General features: G+C 38.4%; 1 protein-coding gene across 4 annotated transcripts; it reads left to right on the top strand.

Moving 5' to 3' along the window:
• The first annotated feature begins 1,800 nt into the window (after window positions 1-1,800).
• SH3GLB1 (SH3 domain containing GRB2 like, endophilin B1) lies at window positions 1,801-25,709 on the top strand. Of its 4 annotated transcripts, none has more exons than XM_051624869.1 (11): window positions 1,801-2,049; window positions 5,381-5,522; window positions 8,092-8,220; window positions 10,147-10,280; window positions 10,662-10,754; window positions 12,704-12,742; window positions 14,223-14,246; window positions 18,413-18,502; window positions 19,471-19,571; window positions 24,020-24,251; window positions 25,236-25,709. In XM_051624869.1, exons 1-11 carry the CDS (start codon window positions 1,978-1,980, stop codon window positions 25,341-25,343), a joined length of 1,164 nt encoding a protein of 387 aa, XP_051480829.1. In that variant the 5' UTR covers window positions 1,801-1,977; the 3' UTR covers window positions 25,344-25,709. The 4 variants fall into 4 exon arrangements, with proteins under 4 accessions (XP_051480829.1, XP_051480831.1, XP_051480832.1 ...); XM_051624873.1 differs by lacking the exon at window positions 1,801-2,049 and adding an exon at window positions 2,491-2,597; XM_051624871.1 differs by lacking the exon at window positions 12,704-12,742 and having other exon boundaries at window positions 1,833-2,049.

The following is a 25,709-nucleotide window of genomic DNA, read 5'->3' as shown; positions in this document are numbered from 1 at the left end:
TGGGACTACTGTCTACTTAAGGCATTTTCCTAAGCAGTGGTACTGTTGTGTTTAGGGCTCCTTAGGAAAGGAGCAATTAAAAGTAGGTATTCCAAATCCTACAAGAACACTCTAACCCATGGGGGCTTTAGAGGATGGTAGTCTTCTTGCTCTTCTGTCCATGTTATGCTAGAAAGTAGAGGGATCTAACCATTTTCTGAAGTGAAAAAGAGTGTCATGGCTGTCAGTGAATACACCACAGAAAGCAGCACTTTCTGGTGAGGCCCACGTCACGACCAGCCACAAGGTGCAAGTCCCAGGGAAGAACTAGTATTTTGTTTGAGGAACAGCTAGACTGTGTTGGTTGCTGACAATTCCAGCCTGGACATACCACTTTCCCAAGGCATTATTGGGGTGTATCTCACCTGAGGTGGTGCTTCTGCCTCAAGGTCAGGCACTGTTGCTTTCAGTTGTTTGGCATCTCTGTCTTTTTGTGGAACTTTATCAACAGGACCTGCTGATGCTTAGCACCACAGAAGCACTATGAAATGAAAGAATTGCATCTGTGTGATCAAATTAAAAATTGTTGATGTTGCTGTCTTTTCATATATCCTACACTTGATATCACATTAAATCATCATCAGCTCTTATATGACCATGTAGTGCTGACTATTACAAGAGATTCATGGGACCTTTATTTGCTAGTAAAACTCATTTTAAGAAATGACTTGCCATATAGATTTTTTTAGATAAACACTTGTATATAAGGGAGACAATAAAAGCTGGAAAAGGTAAAACGTATTCCAGCACAGCAAACACATACACAATAGCTTTCAGGCCCCCTCCTTATCAGTACTAAGGGTACAGTAAGAACTTTAGACTGCCTTTGTTTTGTTTTGGTTTTAATTCCTGGAACCTGACTGGCATGTAAACAAGGTTGCGTCGATTGTTACAGTTATTTCCTCTCTCTAAAATTCACTTCTTGTTATAATGGCCTAGGATTTCCTCTGACTTTATCACATTTACCCAAACATTTCTTCCTATTTGGATTATGAAGTAAATTACTTAACTGAATGACCAGGATCATTTTCAGGATCGGAATATTAAATTATATCATATTGCAAAGCTGTTTTCTAATTGCCAGCCCACATCAAAGGTCCTTTTCTTTCTTGGGCATTCAAAAATCACGATAAGAGATGTTAAAATAATAGAAGTGATTAAAATTATAGAGTATTTTATTCTAAATTTTCTTGTTTGCTGGCATTAAGTTATGGTACCATCCTCGAGGCATTTTCAAGTACTCCCTTTGTGATGCTTTGGTGCTGTAGTTGTGTGTTAGAACACATTTAGCTAAACAACCAGCCGAACGACTACTTAAAAATTATTTCCCAGCTTACATCTTCACTGTCTGTCGGAAAACTAATTTCCTTGAAGACAAACAAGACTTGACTTACAAGACAGTGGACTCAACACACGGGCCGGGCCCAGGGGGGCAAACCCGGCGGGACAGGCCGGGCCGGACCCCCCGGGCGGCGGGGTCTCCTCAGGCAGCGCCGCGGACAAACAAACGTGCCCCATCACCGCCCGCACGAGGGGGCTCTGCCTTTTCCGGCCCCGCTAAATTATGTTTAAGACCGGCTTCGGGGAGCCTGCCTTCCCCCGCGGCTGGCGGGCGGGCTGCAGCTCTCTCCGGAGGCGGCTGCGGGCCCCGGGCCGCGCCGACAGCAGCGCGGGTCCGTCCGCCCAGCCCGCCCAGCCCGCCCAGCGCCCTGGCGGCGGCGAAAGGCGGGGCCGGGGCCGGGGCCGGGGCCGGGGCCGAGAGCGGGCGTCGCTGCCGCGGCCCCACGGGCCGATCCGGGCTCTGCCGCTGACGCCGCCGCCGCGGCCAATCCGCTGCGGCGCCGGGCGGGCCTGGCACCGCCCCCGGCGGCTCCCACAGGGACGGGCCGGAGCGGCCGCTGCCGCCGCCCGGGCTGAGTCAGCGCCCCGGCCCCGAAGATGAACATCATGGACTTCAATGTGAAGAAGCTGGCGGCTGACGCGGGCACCTTCCTGAGCCGCGCCGTGCAGGTACGCCTCGCTCGTCCGCCCGTGTCGGGGCCTCGCCGGGGCTGCTCTTCGCTGCCGGGGCCGCTGCTGGAGGAGATGGGCGAAGCTGTCGTTTCTCCCGCGGGGCCGCTGCTGTCGCTGGGCCCGGTGCGGGGCGTTGGCCGAGGAGCTCGGCTCCGCCCCGGGCTGGGGGAGCTGCGGCCGGAGGAGGGGCCGGGCTGGCGGCCGGGCCCGTCGCGGGCTGCTCGCCCTGCGGCCGTGTCAAGGCCCGGCCGCGCTGGCGGGGCGTGCGCCCGGCCCTCTGGCCTGGCCGGGCGGCGGTGTGCTGCTGTGAGATGCCGCCTTCTCCAGCCAGCTCCTTTCCCGCGGGTCCCCTGCTCGCCTTGGTCTTGGCAGGACCCGAGGATTTCTTCCAGGCTGGCTGCAAAAAAGCCGGCCCCGGAGGGCTGGCGGGGGTGGCTGAGGCAGCCCAAGGTCAGGACAGGCAAAGAGGGGAGAAGGCGCCTGGGCTGGGGGTGACGAGCAGGCATCCCCGGTGAGGAGAGACTTCATGCGAGGAAGGGACGAAGGTGTGTCTCACCTGAAATAGCCTGGTGTTCCTGCTGGCTGCTGAAAATGTATCCCCATGTTTGATCGGTAGAATTCGAACTCGGATGTGACACGTGAAAGTGCCAGTCTGCTTAGGCTTTTTGGTTTTGTTTGAGCTTTAGGATCGTTTTTAAGCTTGTTTGATAGCCCATTGTTTCTGAATCGGTCTTCCCCTTTCTTCACGCTAAGGGCACTATAATTGGCTTTGTTCCTTAGCTCTTGTCAGGCCCGTAATCCCCTTTCCTTACATAATCAAACCTGAACAGATTTCCTGTTGGGGTGGTGGACATCCTAGCAGTGCATAATAATCCACTTTGGTTTCTCGAGTTCTCGCTGGGTCACAGTTAGTTTTGGAACGTGATTAAAGTTATCTGGTCTGATCGGCCTGATGTATTGCCCTAAATCTCAATATTCAAGCAGAACCAATGATCGGCAGCACTGCAGAGCTCTGAAAACGCAAACTCGTCAGAAAACATTGTTGTTCAAATGCAAATGAACGTAAAGCAGGCGTTGTGGCTTCTCTTTGTGATGGAGGTCTTTCCGTGCTTGCCTTCCCCCCCCATCACCCGGTTTATTTCGGATCTACGTATTTCCCAGACCATCTCTTCCTTTCTGGCGCTTGCTCCTTTCCCTTTTATTGCTGGACATGGGGGAAAAAGAAGGAGATACAGTTCACCCTTCATTGTAAAGTCTCGGAGTGGGACCTTGTGTTTTCATTTATCTTTTTGCATTTAAATCACCTTATTGCATTAGATCTAATGTAGGTTTTTGTAGTCTGTCATGGTTTAAAGGTGGTGTGAGCTGTGATTTACTCCAGTATGCTCAATGGTGTACAATTGGTGTACATCTGAATAGCTACATTAGTTATCTGCTTAATGTAAACTAAAATTCAGTGAAAATGTGGAAGTACCACTTTACCCTAAAATGAGAAGTTTTTAATTAAGCTATAGAGGGGGAGGAGCAAATCCCTAACATGTTTTTTGTTATCTGAATAGCTCATGTTCTGTGTGCTGCTGTTGCTTTGTTTGTTGTTGTTTTAAGTTGCTATTTAAGGCCTAAAGATAATATTAAGAGGTAATAATTTTGTGGATTTTTACAAAATATCATCTGGGTGTAGATTTTGTGTCCTCCAGTAAAATGACTGTTCTGTATATTGAGATAAACTCTTGTTCAGGCATCACTGGATGACATGGTATGACTTGACACTAGTTGCTTTGGAATATTAGAAACAAAAAAATCCCACCAAAACCTATGAAACAGTTCAGCAGCATGACATGGATGGCTATGTAGGAGAACAACTTAAACATTCTATTTCAACTCTTAATTTTTATGCAATTTTTATTGCATTATAATTAATCTAGAAAAAATTTTTGAGAAAAATTTTCAGTACCTGACATCTTTTTGAAGAGCCTTTTAAACAATAGTAGTAGTACATCCATAAATAAATTCCGTTCTTCTCTATACTGAAGCTGAATTTTCTCACAAAGACATCTTGCTTTTATGTGGAACTGCGAATGCTGCAGCATTTATCTAGGCCTTAAATGTGCTTGCTGTCAAAGTTGGGTTTTATTCTGCATGTGGTGGAAATTTTAAACAAACTCGGGCAACGCAGTTTACTTGCCTTGTATTTTTGTTTCCTACTGTGAGTTTAAATTTCCCACAAAACAACTTACTAAGAATGAAGTTTTACAGTAAAAATGCTGCCAGTCCTATTATGTTCTTAATTGGTAAGCCTGTTAGGGGTTTAATCATAAGCCAGGTTCTTCAGAAAATGCCTGACTTTGAGCAGGCTGTCAAGTGATGAGATCATCATGAGGAACTGCTGCTCTGAGGAGAGGCAGGCAAAGCCCTCGGTTCCGGTTTGCTTGGTTCCCTGATGTGAAACGTGTGGCTTCCCCTTCTCCCAGAGAACTGGGATGGAGGTACAAAGTGCTTGTGGATTAGTAGGAATTTGCATTAGTTTAATATTAAGTGAAAGGAATCGGCTGGATTTATTTAGCTAAATAGAGTTACATTGTATTTCATTGTCACTGAAAACAGCTTGGAAGAGAACAGCAGAGGTCATCTTACTGCTTCTGTAAGGAATAACGGGATCAGATATATCCAAGCAATTCACCTAACATTGATGTATCCTGTTCTAAAAATCTAAACACTCCCCACCCCTGGAGATGTTTATTCCACAACTTACCAGGGAAGTCTATTTTAGCTTTTAATCCTTGTCTTTAAAAGCTTTCTCTAACGTCTAATTCTAATTTAAAACTTCGTACTGAAGTTTAAACTCACTACTTTTTGTCCTGTTTGCTGCAGACAGGATAACGTTCTTAAAATACATTAAAGGTAGCTGCAATGAGAATCTGCTGTGACTTCAGGTTTTACTGTTGGAGAAGAGACAAACTTAATTACAAAATATACAAGATTGAAATATTTTAATTCTGGACTCTCATTTTGGCTCCTGTTTCAAGGGCTACTATGCAAAATTGGACAAAATGCTTCAAGTAGAGCAGAGGATTTGTTCATAATGTTGTAAAACGCCTTCCTTGTCTTGCTCTGATTAACACCCTCCTGCCTTCTTTTTCCCTGATAGTGTGTGTTGTACTTAGCAACTTTCACATTTATCTTTAGATATTTATCAGTGACTGGATAATGGTTATATCTTTGAAAACATCTGCCACTAATGTGAGTGAATAGTTATTGCCTTAAACTTGTCCTGGGAAATTATTTCTATGAATTAACCGGGTATTTTCAACCTGTCTGACTAACACAGTTCACAGAAGAAAAGCTTGGTCAAGCAGAAAAGACTGAACTGGATGCTCACCTGGAGAACCTTCTCAGCAAAGCAGAATGCACTAAATTGTGGACAGAAAAAATAATGAAACAAACAGAAGTATTATTGCAACCAAATCCAAGTAAGGAGGCCTTCAAGTTTTTGTTTGCAACTTTTGAATTAACAGATTTGCCAATGTAAATGTTTTACTGCAATGGGTATCACGTAAGGTATGACTAAGTGTAACAGTTTTAAAATTCAAAGGCTGAAGTTAGGGGAAGCATGTTTTGAAGGACTATTGGGAATCAGAGACACTGTACCAGTTGCTGGTACATCCTTAACCCTTTGAATGGAAGAAGCTTTAGACAGAGCTCTTTAAACTGTAGCATTGGTTCCAAACTATGGTCAATCTTAGGTTAGCTGTTTTTTGACCTGTTTTTTGTTAAATTAAATTTCCCACTCCTAATTCCAGAAATCTTAGGTAGCTGTAAGAACTCTGAAGTTCTTCATGTAGTTGGTGCAGTTACTCAAGGAATTTAATTATTATTTAATTACTTTATACTGTCTGCACAATACAATTCAGCTTGAAGCAGTCAACATGAGCTGAAATGTCGGTCTTTAGCAATTGCTTTACTAAGGAATTATTTTGTTCAGATGCCAAGTCTTTAATTTGCCAGCATTTGATGCACCATACTTAAGCGATACAGTAAAGTTTCAAATATGCTTTCATTACTGGTGGATCTCTTGATGTAACAATAACAGAAAAATATGTAGGTAGAAGAAATGTAGATTTCTGGTGTGTTAATTTTATTGTTTCTGAAAATGCTGCTGTGAGTAATAATGTTGAGGATATTGGTTTCAGCTTCATATCCTACAGTTGTCTGTGCATTTTGTGGCTGTTGTACTAGAGCTGGCAGCTATGGGAGTTTACTTAGTGCATAGATCTAGATTTCAAATCAATACCTGGTCATTAGCCACAGGGTGAAGTACTATCACAAAAAAACCCCCACCAAAACCTCCTTTAGGTTTTAGGTTTGCTCAAATGATAGAATTCTAATTCTGCTAATACATATGCACTGAAAATATAAATATGTCCTGACATGCTGGGTTAGGATTTATTAGTACACGAAAATCGTGCACTGTTAGCACTTTTCTAATGCCAAATAATAAATTCTTTATAATGTTGATCTTTGAAGTATTATTTTGGAAGTCTGTTGCATCTTTTAGTTGCATAAAAACCATATTTAAAAAACAAACATAAAAACCAGAACAACTAATCCTGTGGGAAGGATGCAATAGAACTTACAGAATAGGCCAGAGAAAATAGTTGTCTTGTTCATTTAATTCAGTATTTATAATATGTATTGACTTTTTCAGAAAAATTGTAATTGTAGAATATTGGATCACTAACTGTAGGCTGTCAAAACTGCATGAGGAAGATTCAGTAGAAGCATAATATATGGTAGTTCTCAGTTATGCTGACCAGTCAATTTTCTGATGGCTAAAAATACTCAGCATTAAGAAGTGGTCTTCGTCTGTCAATGTAACTTGAGCTGTTTGGCAGCCTATCTGGGAGGACTATGACATGCTGTGGAGCTGCTTTTGGTGGTTGTTAATGCAGCCACCTTGTCTGAGGGAGGAAAAATGACTTTGAATGACATTTTTAATGGTACCTTTAAATCAGACCCATGTAATAATAAAATAATTTTAGATTATTTTTCAGTTCTTCTGACATTTAGTCACAAATAAATATTAAAGATAGAGTAAAGAAAAGCCAATTAATTTGAATAATTTTTGGTTCCTTCATGAGAGTTATTCAATCCAGTGCTCATGAAAGTTGTCTAATTAACAGTACTATTTTGGATTGCATCAAAGTAGCAGATTTGTTCATTGGAGAGCTTCTTTGTGGTTGTCTGTACTAAAGCAGGCTGAAATTCATATTGATTGTATAAATAAAGTCTGTTAATTATGAAGTCAAAACAATTGGTCAGAAAAATCAGGTGGTGTATCTGAGGAGTTTGCTATTGTAATGGAGTGTCCCTGTTTATGACAGTGAGGCTTTTTCAGTTAAGAACCATACTGTGTATTAATATTATGATTAATATTATTAATGATCATATAGTCACAATAAGTTTTTTTTATAATTTTGTTGCTCAGACTTAAGGGAAAGTAGGAATATGAAATCAAGCACTTTTAAATATCTTTAGTGGTTTGTTTCAGCACAATTCAAGGGAGCAGGTGGAATGGGAAAGAGGAATATAGTTTCTGTGGATAATACTTTCAGAAAATCTTAACTACTGTAAGTTCCTTATTGAACTTAATTCCTATGCTGCTAATTCTAGCGAACAATTTTCACAATTTTCTTCTTGGTGGAGAGAAAAAGACTGTTCAGTTTTGTTAAGGAGAAGTGTGCTCTGTTGCAGTGAGGACTTTTGAACAGAGTTTTGAAAAACTGTACAAATATGCTGATAAGAAGGGACAGAAAAAGTATAATTTTTCATTTTCACAAATGGCTCTAAAATACACTTGAACATAGCATGACAAACGGGGTACAGTTGGTTTCCAAGAACGATATCTTCAACTTAACATTGTTCACTTTACATTGATGTTTATGTCTGATTTTGAAATTCTTTGTTATTTTTCCTTATTTCTTTTTTCTTTCATGTGTTTGAAATGACAGTGATTATTTCAAATAAACATATTTTTTTTAGATGCCAGAATAGAAGAATTTGTGTATGAGAAGCTGGACCGCAAAGCACCAAGTCGCATGAATAATCCAGAGTTACTAGGCCAGTATATGATTGATGCTGGGAATGAATTTGGCCCAGGAACAGCCTATGGTAAATAGCAGCAAAAAAAATGTCTTGTGTTGCAGGAATGAAGAGGGAGAAATGCGCAGTTGTAGTTTTTCTTAGCAATGTAAAATGATATTTCTTCTGTTCCTCTAGATAAAACACTTCATTGGCTTCTGTATCAGTTTGAATGACTTGCTTTGTAACTTTGAACATTAGGAGATATCAATGATCAGATTTCTATCCAAATTTGGAAATAGAACCTGCCATTGGAGTGATAATAATCTTTTTGGATTTTCCTATCAGAACAAATAATTCTGGAATTTAGTTTCCTCATTAAATGAGCACATTTGCACATCTGACAACACTTAAGCATTTTTATTTGTGGTGTGGAATGAAAATGTTATCTGAAATTAACTTCTGTGGTAAGAAGCCTCTCTAATCTTACCCTAATCCTGCTTTTCTTAATATATAATATTTTTCTGAAGATAAGGGAATGGACCATTACACATTTTTCTTCCTTCTCCAGCAAACCTATATACCTATACACAAGGTGTTTGGGGGTGCTATATCTAATGGTTTTACACTGCCATTAATTATGAAGTCTAAAAGTTGTGAGAACACTTGAATTAAAGTTGCTGATAACATATTTAGCTGTTTATTTTGCTTAACCTACCAAAATGCATAGGTTTCTGTATATAGAATATAGTCTACAGTCAAAGTCTGATAACTAGGTCTTAGTTGCTTACTTCAAAATTGCAGTGTGATGGAAAATTTTTGTTCTGGGAAGAATGAGTATTTATTCTGGAAATAATATGGTTTATTTAAAAAAAAAAAGTGCACTTAAAAAAAATAATAAATGTTTTATGAAAGGCTTATGGATACAGAATCGATAATGGCAGGCTTTGTTCCTCTTACTTCCACATGGTTTTATGCTGCTATCTTTGGCTTTCCATCTGATCATCAGCCTCAAGTCTTGCTTTTTAGAGTTGTACTTTCAGGTGAACTGTCCTTTAACTTGCAGAATTTTAGAATTCAGGCAAGCAACATAAACTAAAGATTGATACACTGTTATCTTTCATGTGGTGTCACAAATACATACAAATAATAACTGTATTCTTGATACACTGACTTCAGTTTCAATACCTAAATTGCAACCAAATGAGGGGATGGCTTCAAGCTGCAACAGAGTAGGTTTAGACTGCACATTAGGAAGATTTTTTTCCCAGAAAGAGTGGTTAGACACTGGAATAGGCTGCCCAGGCAGGTGGTTGAGTCACCATCCCTGGATGTGTTTAAGGGTCGTTTGAATGTGGTGTTGGTAGGTATGGTTTAAGGGAGAACTTTGTAGAGTAGGGATGATCGTTGAACTTGGTGATCCCGAGGGTCTTTTCCAACCTGAAGAGTTCTATGATTCTATGAAATTTCAAAGTACTGTTCAGATAACGTACAAATTATTGTTTAGAAGTTGAAGTCAAGGGGGCCAGGGAAAAGCACGTTGTTTTCCAGTAGCTAAGTGAGCTTTTTCCTTGATACCAACTACTTCTAACTTAAAAATGTGGCATCCGGGGAAGAGGTTGTTGGATTAAAATAGGCAGGTAATTCTAAAATAGGTGTTCACAATGGAGTTCTCATAGTTAGTGCTACTTTTACAATGCAGTATCTGTTGTCATTGAAATATTGACTTGACCTATGATTGTTATTAATAGAAATGGTTTGATTTGGTTTGTGGGTTGGTTGGGGTTTTTTTGGGGTGTGTGGGGTTTGTTTCTTTTTTGTTATTGGGTTTTTTGGTGTGTATTTGTTTTTAGTTGTTTTTGGTTTTTGTAGCTGATTCAGATTTAATTTTAAATCCCTTGTGATTTAACCTTTCAAACTGCTAGCCTAAGCTTTCCTGCCTTTAGAAACTTCTTTTGTTAACCACCTGCCTGAATCACTATGAAATGAGCAGTTTAATTTTTTTTACCTTTACAGGAAATGCACTCATTAAATGCGGAGAAACACAAAAGCGAATTGGGACGGCAGACAGAGAACTAATTCAAACTTCTGCTATAAATTTTCTCACTCCCCTAAGAAACTTTATTGAAGGAGACTACAAAACGATTACTGTAAGTTGAATTGTGAATTCTTCAGCAGTTTACGACAGTTGTAACTGGAAATCTTCAAAAGGAAGTAGTAGATACTTGTGCGTTATTGCTTTCCGCAAATTAATGTAGAAGAAGTCAGGCATAAATTATGCCTTTGGTGTATTTTTCTTCCTTTTGACCAAGTAAAATAATCCTGAAAACTTGCTTTTTGTAACTCTTGTCCTATTAAAAGTATGTATCTTGAGTATAAAATGTGTAATAATTAGGGTCTAGTTCTGCCTCTCTGTTTTACTGAGGAATCTTTTTTGTACTGATACTGGATTAGAAAAAATCCCAAGTAGACAGGCATTTGCTTTTGAGTATGTGTACCTGTTCTCACCAGCTAACCTAACTCACTTTCAGAAAGAACGTAAACTGTTACAAAATAAAAGACTAGATTTGGATGCAGCAAAAACCAGATTGAAGAAGGCAAAAGTTGCAGAAGCTCGAGCTGCAGTAAGTCAATTTTTTTTTAGTTTGTCAATAACTTTCTAACTTAGTGATGTATGTTTATAAACTCGACTGCTTGGTTATGTTTCCAGTCCTTGCTTCTAACCCTCAATATTTTTCTAGCTACTTTTTATGAAGTGCCTCAGTGGGACACAAGGAAACAAAAATTAATTGCTGATCAAGGTGTTAGTCTTCTATTTGTAGATATTCCATTGATTTGAACTTACTTGACCCAAGTAGATATTGTCCCCTTGTTCTGTACTAGATGAACTTACACTGCCAAAAATGACTTGCTGTGTTATGCCAGGGTGGTTGTAAATACGTATCATTCCAAGGTCAAATTCTGGCTTTTGAAGCTCTACAAATGTTGAAGCATATGTATAATTACTTCTAACTGGTGAAACTATCGAGATTTAACTTCTCTATATCAAAAATATTATTTGCACTTTCTATATTGTTTACTACTTCATACCACCAAACTCTTAAAATGCCTCTATATGGAAGAATAGGTAATGGAATGCACACAATTTCAGCAAGGTACGCTCGTGGTATTCTCATAGCTATCTTTTGACTGTTTTCCAGAAGTGCAGCAGTTATTAATGGATGGTCATTTTCCCCTTAAGAGTTAAGGCAGTAGAGGTGATGCACACAGATGCTGAAGAAATACTGACAATTCAAATATACAGGGACAGTGTACATGATGAAAAGGGAGAAGCTGCACTGTCAAATTTTTCTGGCTTTCCCAAAGATCTCAGAAGCATCATCTTCGAGACTGAGCTCTGTAGATGGAGCACCTCGTGTCTTTGGGATGGTGACCCTTCTGAAAAAAAAAATCATAACTTCTTCCTGACAGTTCTGCTTCTGTGTCTCAGTCCCCCATGTCATGCACACTGTCCCACCGTATTGAAATTATGTTTCTGAAGTCCATGCATCCACTTCCTCTTATACTGTGTAAGTTTTATGCAAAAAAAGTTACTTCTCTGCTTGTTGAGCTTTCTTAATTTGTAAGACTAACAATGGAGAGCAGAGCAGGATTTTAGTCAGCTACTAGTGGGATCTGGAAGCAATGGATAGAGAAGCAATAGATAATAGGATAATAGACCATTCTTCATGGATTTGTTCAGAGTTAAGTTTCCCCTGCAAAAGAACCCAAGTATTTTTGGTTATTAACTTTATTGAGGCATGATAGTAAGTATATACCTTGCTTTCTAAAGCAGTAGACCATAAGGAAGTTGTTCCTCTTGAAGTTAGTGTTAAAACACAGGCTCCATACTTGAGTTTTAGTTCCATTACCAGTGTGAAGATTCAGAGCTTGGTGATTTGACAAAATTATTGCCAGTTGATGCTGCTACTACTTGACTAGGCTTAAATATTAATATCGCAAGTAATTCAGTTTTATTCACAAATAATTTTGTGTTGGTAGAGCATGAAATGCTACAACTCTTACTTCACTATCTTGCCTATACTTCAATTTTAATTATGTTTTAGCAGCAGTGTGCACATTTAAGAAGTACTGGATGGTAGAATTCACAGGGAAGTGAAATGAGGGCTAACCTGGATATAGGTGTGATGCAAATGATTAATCTTCTGCTGGCTCGCTTATTTATGAAGATGTCTGACAAACAGTGCTGAACTGTTAGCAAAGTGTATTAAGTCATGATGCGAACTTATGTTTCAGTATTTTCTTTGACAGGATAAAATGTTAAATGGCATTTACATTTAATTATTATTTTCCCCGTTATAAAAATATTTAATCTTTTATGAAATTACATTTTTCCATGCTTACTGTACAACTGAAGTAGCTTAGATCAGTATTCAAAATAGAAATCTAAATTGTTTAATTTATCTGTAGTCAGATTCTTGCTTAGTGTAACCTTGCAGTACTTTGTGCCAGTAATCACCTGCTACATTCACAGTGTTTTAACTTGCTTTTGTCTTTTATTCATGCACTTAAGCAACTAAACACCTGTCAGCCTGAAGAGAATAACATTATGGTAAATGTCTCTTACGTGCTCAACTTGCTGCATGTAAAATGGCTAAAGGTTTGTTGGCCTCCTGCATTCATTCATTTTCCTATCAAATGTTTCCTCTTGCTATCCATTGGTCTTGCTCTCATTTGGTCTTGTTTCGGATGTTTTCCATTCCAAACTGGATTGGTATAGTGTACTAAATATTACACTTATGTCGTTACAGCATTAGATGTGTTTTTTTTCCCAAAAGATTTCTGATAATCTGAAGTGCACAGTATTGATTCTAATTTCTGTAAGTTTATGAATGTAAGCTTAGAATGCAAAAGAGCTGAATTTTTAAATCACTTCTGAAATGAATTTTGCCCATTGGATGGAAAGGAATTATTTCTTTCTCCTATTTTCTTATTATGAGTAGGAGTGAATTATGTAAAACAGCTGTAGAAATTATTATGAATTATGAATTATTATGTAGAAATTATTCCCTTCAAGCAATGTTTTGCTAATAATTGAAACTGAATAATGTCACATAATTTAATGGATTAATTTATGAGTACAATATATTCTGAACTTGTTGCAAGGGCTCATTAATGTATCTGTTTTTAGCAAGATAATTATGAAAGTGGAAAAGGAAGGGGTTAATCAATTGTGTACAACATAGACTGTGCTGTTCAGCCTGTTCTGGTTTGAGTCTTGGATCTGCACAGCATAGTGGGTCTCATGTCAATTAGTGTTCCAGTTTTCTCAGTTTTGATCAGATAAAGGAGCAAATAAACTTGTTTGTGGCAACTTGCTTCTGCAGACTTTATGCACATTTCTTCCTACCAAAGTCCTGATTGTATCATCTTACAACTGCAGAAAATGAAGGTTAAAGGAGAACTTCATTGTAAGAGGGAATTGAAACAGCAAGCTGAAGTAATTAACTTTCAGAGTAAATTCCTTGCAGTTCTCTGATTTTGCTGTACTACTTGCTACTCCTTTAATACTCAGTTTGAGATATAGCATTTTTAATTAAATTTGGGTTTCAGGAAAAATGCTTATGAAATAGGAAGCTGATAATGGAATTAGCAAGAGAAATCATTTGTGTGTTTCAGGTTTTACCTAATGTGGTGTTAAAGTGAGAATAGCTTTCTATAGTTTTCCAATATTTTAAGACATTAAGGTAACTTAAGTTCCTCTGTAAGTTTGTCTGATGAATGTAATTTTCAAAGTAGTTATGTCTTCTGTTGTAATAGCTTGTTTATGTAGATTCTTGTAACATTTAAGTTGTGCAAGTCATGCACTCTTCAGTACCTAGTTTGTTTCATAGGTGTAGTGCTATCCATACTCATTGTAGTTTCATTGTATATGAAGGGCTTTGGGCAACTGACTTTCAACACTCCTCAAATTCCTGTAAAGTTCTGAGGACAGGAAAGTTGTTAAATCCAACATATGTTGCATCCCGTACTAAAATACCTCCAATGTCTAAGTTTTTATTTTTTTTCCTCCTACTCTTAATGCTGACTAGATATGGGCTGAGGAGGTGACGAAAGTAAGTAAACAATTTAGAAATTGTAGAATTTTGAAACCATAACTTGTGCTGGTCTAACGTAATAAAGGATATTGCGTGTTGTTGATTTTGGTCTAATGCTGGCAGCCTGTTGCATTACCTGGGAATACACTGGTTGCCTCTAGGGCCTTTCAAACTCCAGTGGTGAAACAATGCGTGGGGCTTGTTCTGTAGTAAGCTGTTTCTGGCTGTTACCTAGTACCATATGAATCTCATGTGACAAGATACAGTAGAGAAAGAACTACATGATTTGTCTCTCAAAATTGACTGGTATGGCATCCTGTTAAAAATGACCTATTAAGAATGAGCTTATTTGAAAACTTTCAGAAAGGTTGGGGTCTAGTAATATAAACTGTCCCGTAGAACACTGATCTTCAACTTTTACCCAGAACGTGGAATAATAACTAATAATAACTAAAATAACTAAAATGCTGGAGTGCATGCAAGAAACTCAGAGAAAACTCCGCTATGGAAGGGTGTTTTTGTTCCCTGTTTTTCTCCCCACGAGGTAGGCATATCTGAAAACTGCCTCTGGGCTGAAGGCTGGTTCCATAAATACAGCATTAGCCTTGGGGTGGGGGTTGTAGCCTTCTCTTGTTATGCCTTCCTTTGGGCAGGGGCTAACTCACTGGAGCTACTGGAATGTTACGCTATAGCTGCTCCAGTGCCAGGAGGAGGGCTGTTCTCAGGCTCACTGGCTCTGACAAAGCAGCATTGGGAACAGGCTGTGAGAACAGTTAAAAGGAAATTTCTTAGGGGATTTCTGTGGGGGAGGGGAAATAAAAATTAAAGGTAGCAATAGAAAATAAGGATAGCTGGAGGGTAGGGGCTTTGGAGTAGGATTTTTAAAGGGGGACTAAACAGCTGTGGCTGTTGGAAGCTGGGATATGGAGCTTTGGGCAAAGTCTTGGGGGTTGTGGGAGAAAATTAAGGCTTCTATTCCTACTTTTTGTGAGTTATGGTGTAAATGGGGGGGTATATGTCTGGAGAGTAAAGAGAGTTTAAGGGAAAGGAGTTTAGAGATTAAATTGTAGAAGGAGGGTTAGGTCAACTGATCCCAAAGTTTGACAATTATGTTACTCTTTGTCCTGGTTTGAGGACAATTGTTGTTGCTGGTTTAGTTGCTGATCCTGAGTACAAACTGTGACACTCTATCTAAAGTAATAATTTCGGAGCAGCAAACCTGCCTGCTGGAGTACTTGGTACCATTTTGGAAAAAAATATGGCAGGGGAGCAGTACTCCTGGAACAAAAACTAATCTTGAAGCTGTAAGACCATTAAGAATAAAACTGTGTTTCAGAGATGATGACAAGCAAATTTAAGGATAGTGAAATCTAACTGGTTGTGTTGTAGAGAAAATGAAATAAAAGTGCTTAACCATGGCATAAAGGAGACAAAATTAATTATAACAAACTACATAATTCAAAGTTCCATTTTTTAATTAAGCTTATAAAAAGCAGAAACTGTTGAGAAGAAAATACAACACACGTGTTCTGCCAAAAGAAGAGTAATCCATCCAGGTATCTAATGGCAATCTGTCCTTCTGTGTTTGAGTGTTGGAGGAAGAGATTCATTTATTCATCTAATCTCTAGATCAATCACAGGGGTTTTTTTAGCTAGAACAGATTTGCATGGTGCCAATGACAAATTTTCGACAGTTGAACTTACCTTTTGAAATGTGATATTAGAGGATAATAAGTACTTTACTATAGAACACATGGTGTAGATACTGGTGTTACTTAGTAAACATGGATTTTGTTAGAAATCTTCTGGGTTGTCTGGTATATTCAATGGACAGTAGAGGCTTCTAGCATGTGTTCAGCACATTAAAGTTAGACTGCTTTTGAGCATCAAGAGGAGCTTCTGTCTTTGAATACAAAGTAGACAAGGAGGCCCAGCTGTATTGGGTAGCATGAGTATATCCATTACCACTGTTTACTAATAGCAGGTCTAACAAAACTTTCGGACATTGATTTTATTTCCTGTGCTCTCATGATTGTGTGTTATCTCATAGCTACAGGATTGCACAGTATTTCTGACAGGTCATATTCTTATGTGAAATTTGGTGAGATTATGAACTTCTGAATATTCATATTCAGAAGCTGGGTTCATATTCTGAACTTGGGGACCAAGTACCATTTTGAGGGTTTGTCATGGGAGATACCACAGGAGATCATTGTTTTAAAACCAAAATGTGACTGCAGCTGGGGGTCTCTCAAAAGTTTGGGCTTGTATTTTGAGCTCTTCATTCTGTTCAGAAACAAAGGTGATCAGGCCATAAACTTTCCAGATTTAAAGTCAACTGTTTTTCAACTTTTAACACAAGGTGTTGAATAGATACTTTGTGCTGCTGTTATTCACCTAGCAGTAAGGACAACAGGGATGGGCAAAACAGATTGAGCATCTTGTCACATAATTCAGTTAATGTAAATCTCTACAAATACAGTACAGCACACTTTGTAATGCAAAATGTATTTAAAGTCACTCTGTACTGGCTAGGTTAATGCATGTTGCCACATTAGTCACTTTGCCTTTTCTTACAGAAAGTAGTTGATTTGCTAAAATATTGTTGAAACAAATAGACTTATTCTGTTGGATATTTCCCCTTGTTATGTGTTCCTATTCTCATGTATTTACTTACCTGTCAGGAAAAAATAAATGCATTAACAACTGCTGACTTCAGAGAAGCAAGAGACTAGACTATTTATCTCCAGATAAATGGTTTACCTATGATTTTGCTGGGGTTTGTTAAAGGAAATTAAGATAGTGCTAATACAGAAAGAAATGCTTTTCTTCCCCTCTTGGCTATCAAATTTGCATTTTTTCCCGTTCTTGCATGTTTCTCAGAGACTGCTAGATTAATTACACAGATATTTAAACAGATTGAATAGGAAAATTCTAAATAAAGATTCTTGCCTCAACAAACTTTGAAAACCTAATTAGTTTGTAACTTGATACATACACTGCTATCTCAGTTTTAGTAAGAAACACACAGTACTTTATAGCTGCTCCCTTACTGTTAATTAATGTGTAAGCCTTTCCAGGTGCAGTGACTTCAGCTGAGAAGATCCCTCCACATGACTTTTTGTATTGATTAATAATAGTGGAATGCAAGAGCTGAATGTTTGTAAACATAAAAACCTTTTGAAAACATTGTTTTCATCAGTATCACTTCATTGTTTCCTGAAAACATATTTCCTTACTTTGTTTTGTTTAGAGCAGCCATTGTGTTTGTTTTTGGAAACAAGGTAATGCATATAAGCATTGAGGCAAGGTAATCCAGATTCCAGGCTGAGGACATTCTGTCTTGGAACAGTAAATCTTGGGTATTACAACACATATTTTTATGTATTTATATATTTCGAGTAGTGTCTTTTTTTTTTTTCCCCCTGAAAAATACTCAATTCCAGCGTTCACTGGCTGGAAGTCCTTTAAAACTACTATAATGTTGTTAACTTACTGGGATTCTTTAAATACAAATGTAAATTGAATTATTTTAATGGAAATTTAGCTGAAGTTAAACATTTGCTATAGTTTGGATTTATTTATTTTTAAAGATGCCTCAATGACAAGCTCCAGAAATAGTTGTGATAGCTCGGTGGCAGTTATGAGACATTAATTTATGAAATAACCTGTTAAAACTTAACATAAAATATTTACATATGGCTGATTGCCCTTGCAGTTATGTGACAAAAATAATGTGGGGTTTACCCTAAATTAATGTGGTCAGAGCTCTGTTAACTGGAATTATGGAAACAAAACTATATTGTCCTTGACTGCCATTGCTGTGCTGGCAGAACCCTTGGTGCAGACACTACTATGCCAGTGGATGCTTGGTTTGGTACTGGGAGAGGAGGGGTAACACTGCTGGCAGAAAAATGCCTTCCTTTAGCATACATTGACTCTGTCTGATAGGTGTCTGACGATAAAGCTGTTTGTTGTTTATACAGGGCCTCAGTATTTCTAAACTCAAAATGCAGTCACTCCTTTTGCCTAGTAAAGGTCTGCAAAGAAAAAGCATGTTTCAAACACCTAACCTTGTGATGAATGCATTTGTATGAATAGTTCTGAATGAAGTGGAACTGTTGCAGTCAGGAGGTGTCACAGAGTGCACTGTACAGCTGTCTAATGTCTGTCCTTACTTTTAGTCTGAACAGGAAGTACGCATTACTCAGAGTGAATTTGACCGTCAAGCAGAGATTACCAGACTTCTGCTGGAAGGCATCAGCAGCACACATGTGAGTACCCAAAAGGGGCAGAGGGGGAAAGCCAAAATCAGGGCACTTTCTAGAAATTACTACAGTAAGCTACTTGGGAAATTTGTGCTCTTTGTTTCACGTAGGTGCATTAAAGCATTGAACGGGGGGTGGTGGTTTATTTTGTGAATTCTAGTTTAGTATCCACTGTATTTAACTTTAGTCTCCCACTAGCTTTGAGAATGCAGGAACTTTAAACTCAGCTTTCCATTCATCAGATCAACTCAATGTTGAAACCACATAAATGTGCTACAGTATTTATTCTACTGTGAAAACAGTATAGGTAAATGGCATGATGCTTGTACAGTACTTATATTTGTGCTCAAATATGTTAATTTTTGTCACATTTTATCCCACTCACCTGGTAAATCCAGGCACTATGCCAACATGACGTAAATCCCTGTCTGTCAGTATTGGCATTAGCACCTGATTAGGAGACCAGTCACAGAATCACAGAATTATCATGGTCAGAAAAGACCTCTAAGATCACTTTGTCCAGCTGTCAACCCCCACCTCCCCACAAAAAGGAAAAAAGAAAAAAGAAGAGCCTACAAGAGCATGTCCTGAAGTGCCTCATCTACATGGATTTTAAATACCTCCAGGGATGGTGACACTACCCATCTCCCTGGGAAGCCCACTCCAGGACCTGACCGCTCCTTCAGTAAAGAAATTCTTCCTAATATCTAGTCTAAACCTCCCGTGGTGCAACTTCAGGCCATTTCCTCTAGTCTTACCATTATTTACTTGGGAGAAGAGGCCAACACCCACCTTCCTACACCCTCCTTTCAGGTAGCTGTAGAGAACTATTAAGTCTCCCCTCAGCTTCCTTTTCTCAAAACTAAATAATCCAAATTCCCTCACCTTCTCTTCATAGGACTTTCCTCCAAGCCTTTCTAATGCAGCATAGTACTTTTACAGACTAAAAACTTGAGTTCTTTGCTGTATTATAGGCACATCATCTTCGCTGTCTGAATGATTTTGTTGAAGCTCAGATGACCTATTATGCACAATGTTACCAATATATGTTGGATCTCCAGAAACAACTTGGAAGGTAGTAACGCTGTAAAAACTTCAAAGTAGTTTTTTCTAAGTACTTATGAATAGTAGGAAAACTTAGACTGATTTAACAGTGATGAACACACGTGCTGGACTGAGAGGAAATATGCAATGTGGGAAAAATTTCTGTACTGCCCATAAATTCCCATTACCTCTTAATTTCCTCTGGGGCATTTCTTGATTTTTAAATGAAGCTGCATTCTCCACTCTTGAGTTGCCAGTATAGATAATGTATCTAGGGAGAAATCTACTTCATAATATCAATAAACAGTAGTCCAAAACAAAGAGGAATGAGCAAGTTGTCTAGTTTTACTGTTACGTGAGTTTAGCATTTTTAAAGTAAGAAGAAACTGTTTGAAACCCTTTTGTGCTCATAATCCTTTTTTTGTGATGGGTGATGATATAGAGAGATCTACAGGCTTATTTTTCATAAAGCTTGATTATTCTAATTCTTTATGAATCAGCCTTTCTTAGGGTTATACCAGAACATGTTACTTAGGTGAGCATATGCATGGAAGGATTGTCTGTATTTACAAGTTTACTGTAGTGTCTATTCTAAATAGTGGTCTCTATAGTATCTCTGTTTTCCATGACAAGGAAGTAAAACCAAAAGTGTTCTTGAGTCTTGTCCTTTTCGTGACTTGCAGCTTCCAGTGCCATTTGATTTCCTTTCCTCATTTTGTTTCCATGAGTATTTTAAAGACTTCATAAAATAGTCTTTATAAAAAAACTGATTTAAAAGCCCTTTGTCTTTAAAGTTCTATTTAAAGAAGTATTCAACTATAAAATTCGATAGATAAATGCAGGTTGTAAAATTGAAAGCTTGAACATAAACTTGCACTGGCTTCATACTTCACTTAATATTTGACTTAAATTTACAGAACTATTTTGAGAAGTATATTTACCAAACGGAAAGCTTTAGGCATAATGCCCTTAACCTAATGAAGAACATATTCCTCTTACAATCTCTTGCTTTAGGATGTATAGCGTGTATAGTTGTTTAAAATGCATGTAAACTGCTACCAAGTATAAAAAAAAGTGTATTTGAAGAAAATACTGCCTTTAGGAAAACAGAAGGATTTATCTTTATGTTACTATGATCTGATAAATATTTTCAATAAAATACGATGACTGCTGCAAGACCAAATGCATGGAAGCTGCAAAATCCTTAAAGTGTCAGTCAGCCAAATGAAGTTTGTCTGCCTATGTGAATTAAAACAGTAATGGTATTAAATCTTGGGTGTGCCTTCCTATCCTTGTGCAAGGAAGTCCCATGGAACTATGAGCACTGGGGCAGGGTCTCAAGTTGTGCTTCTTGCTTTGAGAGAGTTCCTCAGTTTATAGGCATGTGATGCATAGCCCTTCCACTAGATAAACAGATGAGCAGAATCTCTGTAGTGTTCTTCTGTGTTACACATAAGCAGATACAGTACCAAATCAACAGCTTGGGCAGCTCAGATATTGGTTGTATTTGCCAGTGCTTTGTTGGTTGACAAGGGAAATACAATGCTGAGTTACACGTGTTCTTTTTGCAGATCTAAGAATGACATTGTGCAGTATTGTCATATGAAAGCCAAATGCTATGAGTGACTTATTTTTGGTTTGAGATCATTGATGAACCAAAGGTGTTCAGCCTCTTAAGTGGGATTATTTGTTGCTTGAAAGAGAAACCTGGTTCTCAAAGTGGATGCATATTACAACTTTTACCTGGGTCAGAATCTAGGGTGTAAACCCTAAGTAACCCTTTTTGCATTGGGACCATTCAAGTTCCAAAGCTGAGAACTGCTTTTCCTGATGTACTGTCCAGAGTCAGCTGTAGGGAAGGTGGGATGAAAACTTGTACTCAGTTCACTTTTATATAAATAGACATGGGTTTATGGATGTTTCTTTTCAAGACAGCATCATCTGCTTATTCCTCTATATCCTCCCACTTCTGTGGGGCTGCTTAAAGAATCAAATCTCTCAGGTTAAAAGCGATCTCTCTGTTTTTTTGGGATTTAATTTTTTTTTTTTTTTTTCCTGATAACTGCTTTTGCTCTGCATTTTCTCAGCTTCTCTGACAGCAAAGCCTAAGCTTTGGCATAATTGTTTTTTTCAAATTGCCCATTACTAGTCCCCTACTTTACAAGCTGTAAAACTTCTGCTGCTCAAGTGTTTGAAGAAATGCCAGACAGCCTGGCTGAAGCTTTCTAGTAATGAGCCCGCATATGGCTTTGTAGAACAAGTGAAATTCGATGCATTACTGATTGACAGAGTGGTTGTAGAGCTTTGGCTTTCTCTTCCACTAGCTGTACAAACCAGTGACCCCTTGAACTGAGCAGAATGATTTACAAGTAATACTGCTGAACCTGTTTAGCAGTATACCAACCAGTAATTTAACAATATTGAGAAACAGCTGATTGTCATTTGAAGTTAAATCCCTCTGTTTGAATGCCAACTAATCAAGTAATAAACACATCATGAGGCACAGCTGAGTTATCCCTACAAAAATATGGGGTTTAGCTTTTCTTTCCTTCTGCTTGTTTTCTTCAGAGAACATGGTGAACTTGTTTGAAAAACTAATCTGGCAAATGATTTTTTTTTTTGTGGAGTTGCAGTATCTTTTTTAAAGAGCCAGCTTTTTATGATGAAATTATGTCAAGTAAAGCCAGAGGAGGAGGGGGGACTTCCTCGTTTTAACAGTAGTAAACTGCTAACTAAACTCACATCAGTCTCTTGAAAGTCTACCCTACTTATATGCAATTCAGTCTGACTGTAAAGGGCCTAGTTCTGTCCTTCACAATATGCTCCTGCTGTTTGTCCTCAGTCAGATATAGCAATTGTGTGAGTGCAAGGTGAGCATGTTTAACAGGCTGTTCTGATGGAAAGTTAACAATCTTCTTGGTGATTTTTGTTGGATTGTTGAATCAATTCACTAGCAACAGGTTGCTAGATCTGACTTAAATGACAGAGAATGAACGTTTGTGCAGTAAAGGAGTAGAGGACTGTGTCCATCCTGTTTGGTGGCAGTGTAAATTTACCAGATTAAGTATAGTGTGAAACTAAACCTGTGTGTGGTACTGCCACAGCTAATACAGGTTTCAGCTGTCTTAATTCCACTTAGGTTCATGGCCACACAACCCCAAAATTAGTTAATATATTGACAGACGTAGTTTTCACCTGCATCAGCTCCCTAAAACCAGCTCCTCTTATGGTTATATGAGCACAAATAATGCTGCAGATATATATGTGTGTGGGAATATACTGATCTAGATATGTCTTTGAAGTTGCCAATGAACTGCATCATCAAGAAAAACTTAACTGGGGAGCAGAGGTGGGAATGGATGAGATGAGACTGTATTTTTTGATAGATCCATACACACAGCAGGAATGGATTTTCATTGTGTCAAAAGAGTAGGAGAAAAAAAATGGGGGATGGGGGTGGTAATATGTCCACATCCCAGATGGTAATGGGAAAACATCTACATAGAAGGACTGAAGATGAAGTCATGTTGGAATTGACTGACTAGTTGATGTGTAGACTGGTCAGAAGACTGGAAGGAAATGCAGTTGCAGTTCCACATCATCCTGACTCCGTCTAACTCCTGCTTCCTGACCTTTATTCACTACATTATCTCTGCCACTTTTCAGAACCTTCCTTGACCTGCTTTTAAGGTAGAATCAGATATGTGTTGGGACAAGGGTGAGCTACGTCAACTGCTATATTAATAAGTTTAGTTTGCTGTGGAACTGCATCCCAGGATGTAGGCCATAACAGCATGAAACAGTCTCACAGCTCATCATTGCTCCCCCTTTGCTGTCCCATTCCCTCTATCCTGCTGCCCTGAAATCTCTTGCTTCTTTGCTTTCCTCTCTGCTCCTGCTTTTCAGCCATGGTATTCTGGCCCTCCCTTGGATCTGCTCTTGCTCTCATCACAGTTTTTTGTCATTCTGCTCATTAACTTCATAGAAGACTATAAATTAATTTTTTTCAGGCAGATGAATGAATTGACTTCATGGAAGGGTCTGGCAAGCACTAGAACTGGCACAGAAGAAGCAGCAGCCTAGAAATGAGGGGCTTAAGTTGATATAAGTTCATATTTAGTTTAATAAATACTTTTGTTTTACAGCATGCAATTAACTTACTCAGCAAACTGATTACAAAAATAGTTGTGATTTTTTTTTTTCTCTTCTGTCAGAGGGAGGCTCTGTTTTTAATCTGCATTGTATTTCCCTAATCTGGTTCACCAGCACAGGTTGTTTTTTGTGTAGCCACACAGTTGAGGAATGAGCAGAAGGAGGTGGAGTCTACTTCTATTACTATTCTGTTACTGCTGTCTACTGGTGTTCATTCTGTAGTTGATAAAAGCAAGAATGCTAATTTAGGCATGGAGGCATGTATAACTCCTCACTTAGAACTGATTCACTCAGAAGTGTTTTTGTTGTATTTTTTTTCTCCAACAGCTTTCCATCTACTTTCCTCTCTAACAATAATCAGTCTTCCTCAACTCCTGTGCAGAGTGTTTCTACTCCCTCAGTCTTGGCCTCGGCCTCTGCTTCGTTGCCTTCAGTAAGCAATTCAATAGTTACTTCAGGCATCACTGAACTGAAATCATCAAGTGGCAGCAGAAAAGCTAGAGTTCTCTATGATTATGATGCTGCAAACAGCAGTGAATTATCACTACTTGCAGATGAGGTAAGAGTTCTCTATGTAACTTGATAATTTAAAAGTAAAATCAGAATGTTTTTGACTAGCCAGTTAAGATGTGCTACATCAAGAAATCTGCGTAATTGATATTTTTAAATTAAACTTTAATAGTAATCTTAGACTGTTGTCCTGTACCCTAATATTCTACAGGGAGGGTTAGCATTTCTTACACCATCTTAGCTCGCAGGAACATATTCTAGACAATCAAGATGCAATTCTGCTGTCTTCTTTATTTACCACACCTTATGCTCTGTTTTCAATATGACTAGTCTTTCAAGTGTTAAATATTGCCATTTGAGAAGAATGTGAAAATACAGCTGCTTCTTGTTTGGATGGCAGTGGTTGTGCTGTGTTTATTACTGTTACAGTTCAATTGCACTCTCAAGTCAGAGAGTCTGTACAAAGCAGATGAAGATACACAATGAAGCAGGGTGCTGGAACAGAGTTCCGCCTAGTATTATGGATGTAGGTTAACCCTGAAGAAGAGCATCCAAAACAATTTTTCAGATGTTGTGTTTTTTTAAAACGCGCATTACTTAAACATTTATATTTGATGTTTTTCTTATCTAGACAGTGACTTAAATAGAAGCTGTGGCCTAAGGTTTTCCATTAATATGTAGCACATCATCTGTCTTTCTATCATGCGCTTGAAGATCCAATGAACTAACTTTTAGATTGTCTGTTAAAGGTGATGGTGATATATGAGGTTTTTAAATAAAAATAATAGAAAAGAAACAGTAATAGAATTTAATTGGAAAACTACTTTAAAATTATGCTAGTTTATCTACTTTTCAGTGGACCAATGAAATAATTTTTATGAGCACTAGATTATGTTCCATGGATGCTCATACTAAATGCTCCATTTAACTTGATTAATCTCAGTTCTGAGATCTTGGAAATCATATGAAGGTAGACTGAAATATTTTTTTTCCAGGCAAGGATAGGTTCTAATGATGTGTTTCTGTTTTTTAGGTGATAACAGTGTACAGTATCCCTGGCATGGATTCAGACTGGCTGATGGGTGAAAGGGGAAATCAGAAAGGCAAAGTGCCTATTACTTATTTAGAACTGCTAAACTAAATGGTTGGCCTGAATAAAGACTGTCAATTATGGCAACACCATATTTATATACAATTAACGTTATGTAAGCAGGTTTAAGTGTCTTCCATGTTATTGTCTTGAGAGACAAATACCAGCCATTAAAACTGGCTTTTCTGCCAGCGTGATTGCATGGTAAATACTCTCTTCAAACTTAATGTGTTTAAAGCTTTTACTTCATGTGCCAAGAACATGTTTCCTACAGATTTGTTTCTACTGAAGTTTTCACTAATACAAGCTTCTACTTTTGAGTAATCTAGATTGAAAGCAGGAGGTACTGTTTTCTACTGAAATTTTTCATTAATGGCAAAGCTTTTCTTCACATAAAATAAACTTACTGTGAACTGA

This window comes from Apus apus, chromosome 7 (assembly GCF_020740795.1).
Source record: "Apus apus isolate bApuApu2 chromosome 7, bApuApu2.pri.cur, whole genome shotgun sequence".
NCBI lineage: Eukaryota > Metazoa > Chordata > Aves > Apodiformes > Apodidae > Apus > Apus apus.
The sequence above is the reverse complement of the archived record's forward strand: the minus strand, read 5'-3'. Positions and strand labels throughout refer to the sequence as shown.

Bases quoted from the DNA above. Each gene is read 5' to 3' on its own strand.
- SH3GLB1 (XM_051624869.1), top strand. From the start codon at position 1,978: ATGAACATCATGGACTTCAATGTGAAGAAGCTGGCGGCTGACGCGGGC. The intron at 10,281-10,661 runs GTAAGTTGAATT...ACTCACTTTCAG, and splicing joins GAGACTACAAAACGATTACT to AAAGAACGTAAACTGTTACA. The intron at 14,247-18,412 runs GTAAGTAAACAA...CCTTACTTTTAG, and splicing joins GGGCTGAGGAGGTGACGAAA to TCTGAACAGGAAGTACGCAT.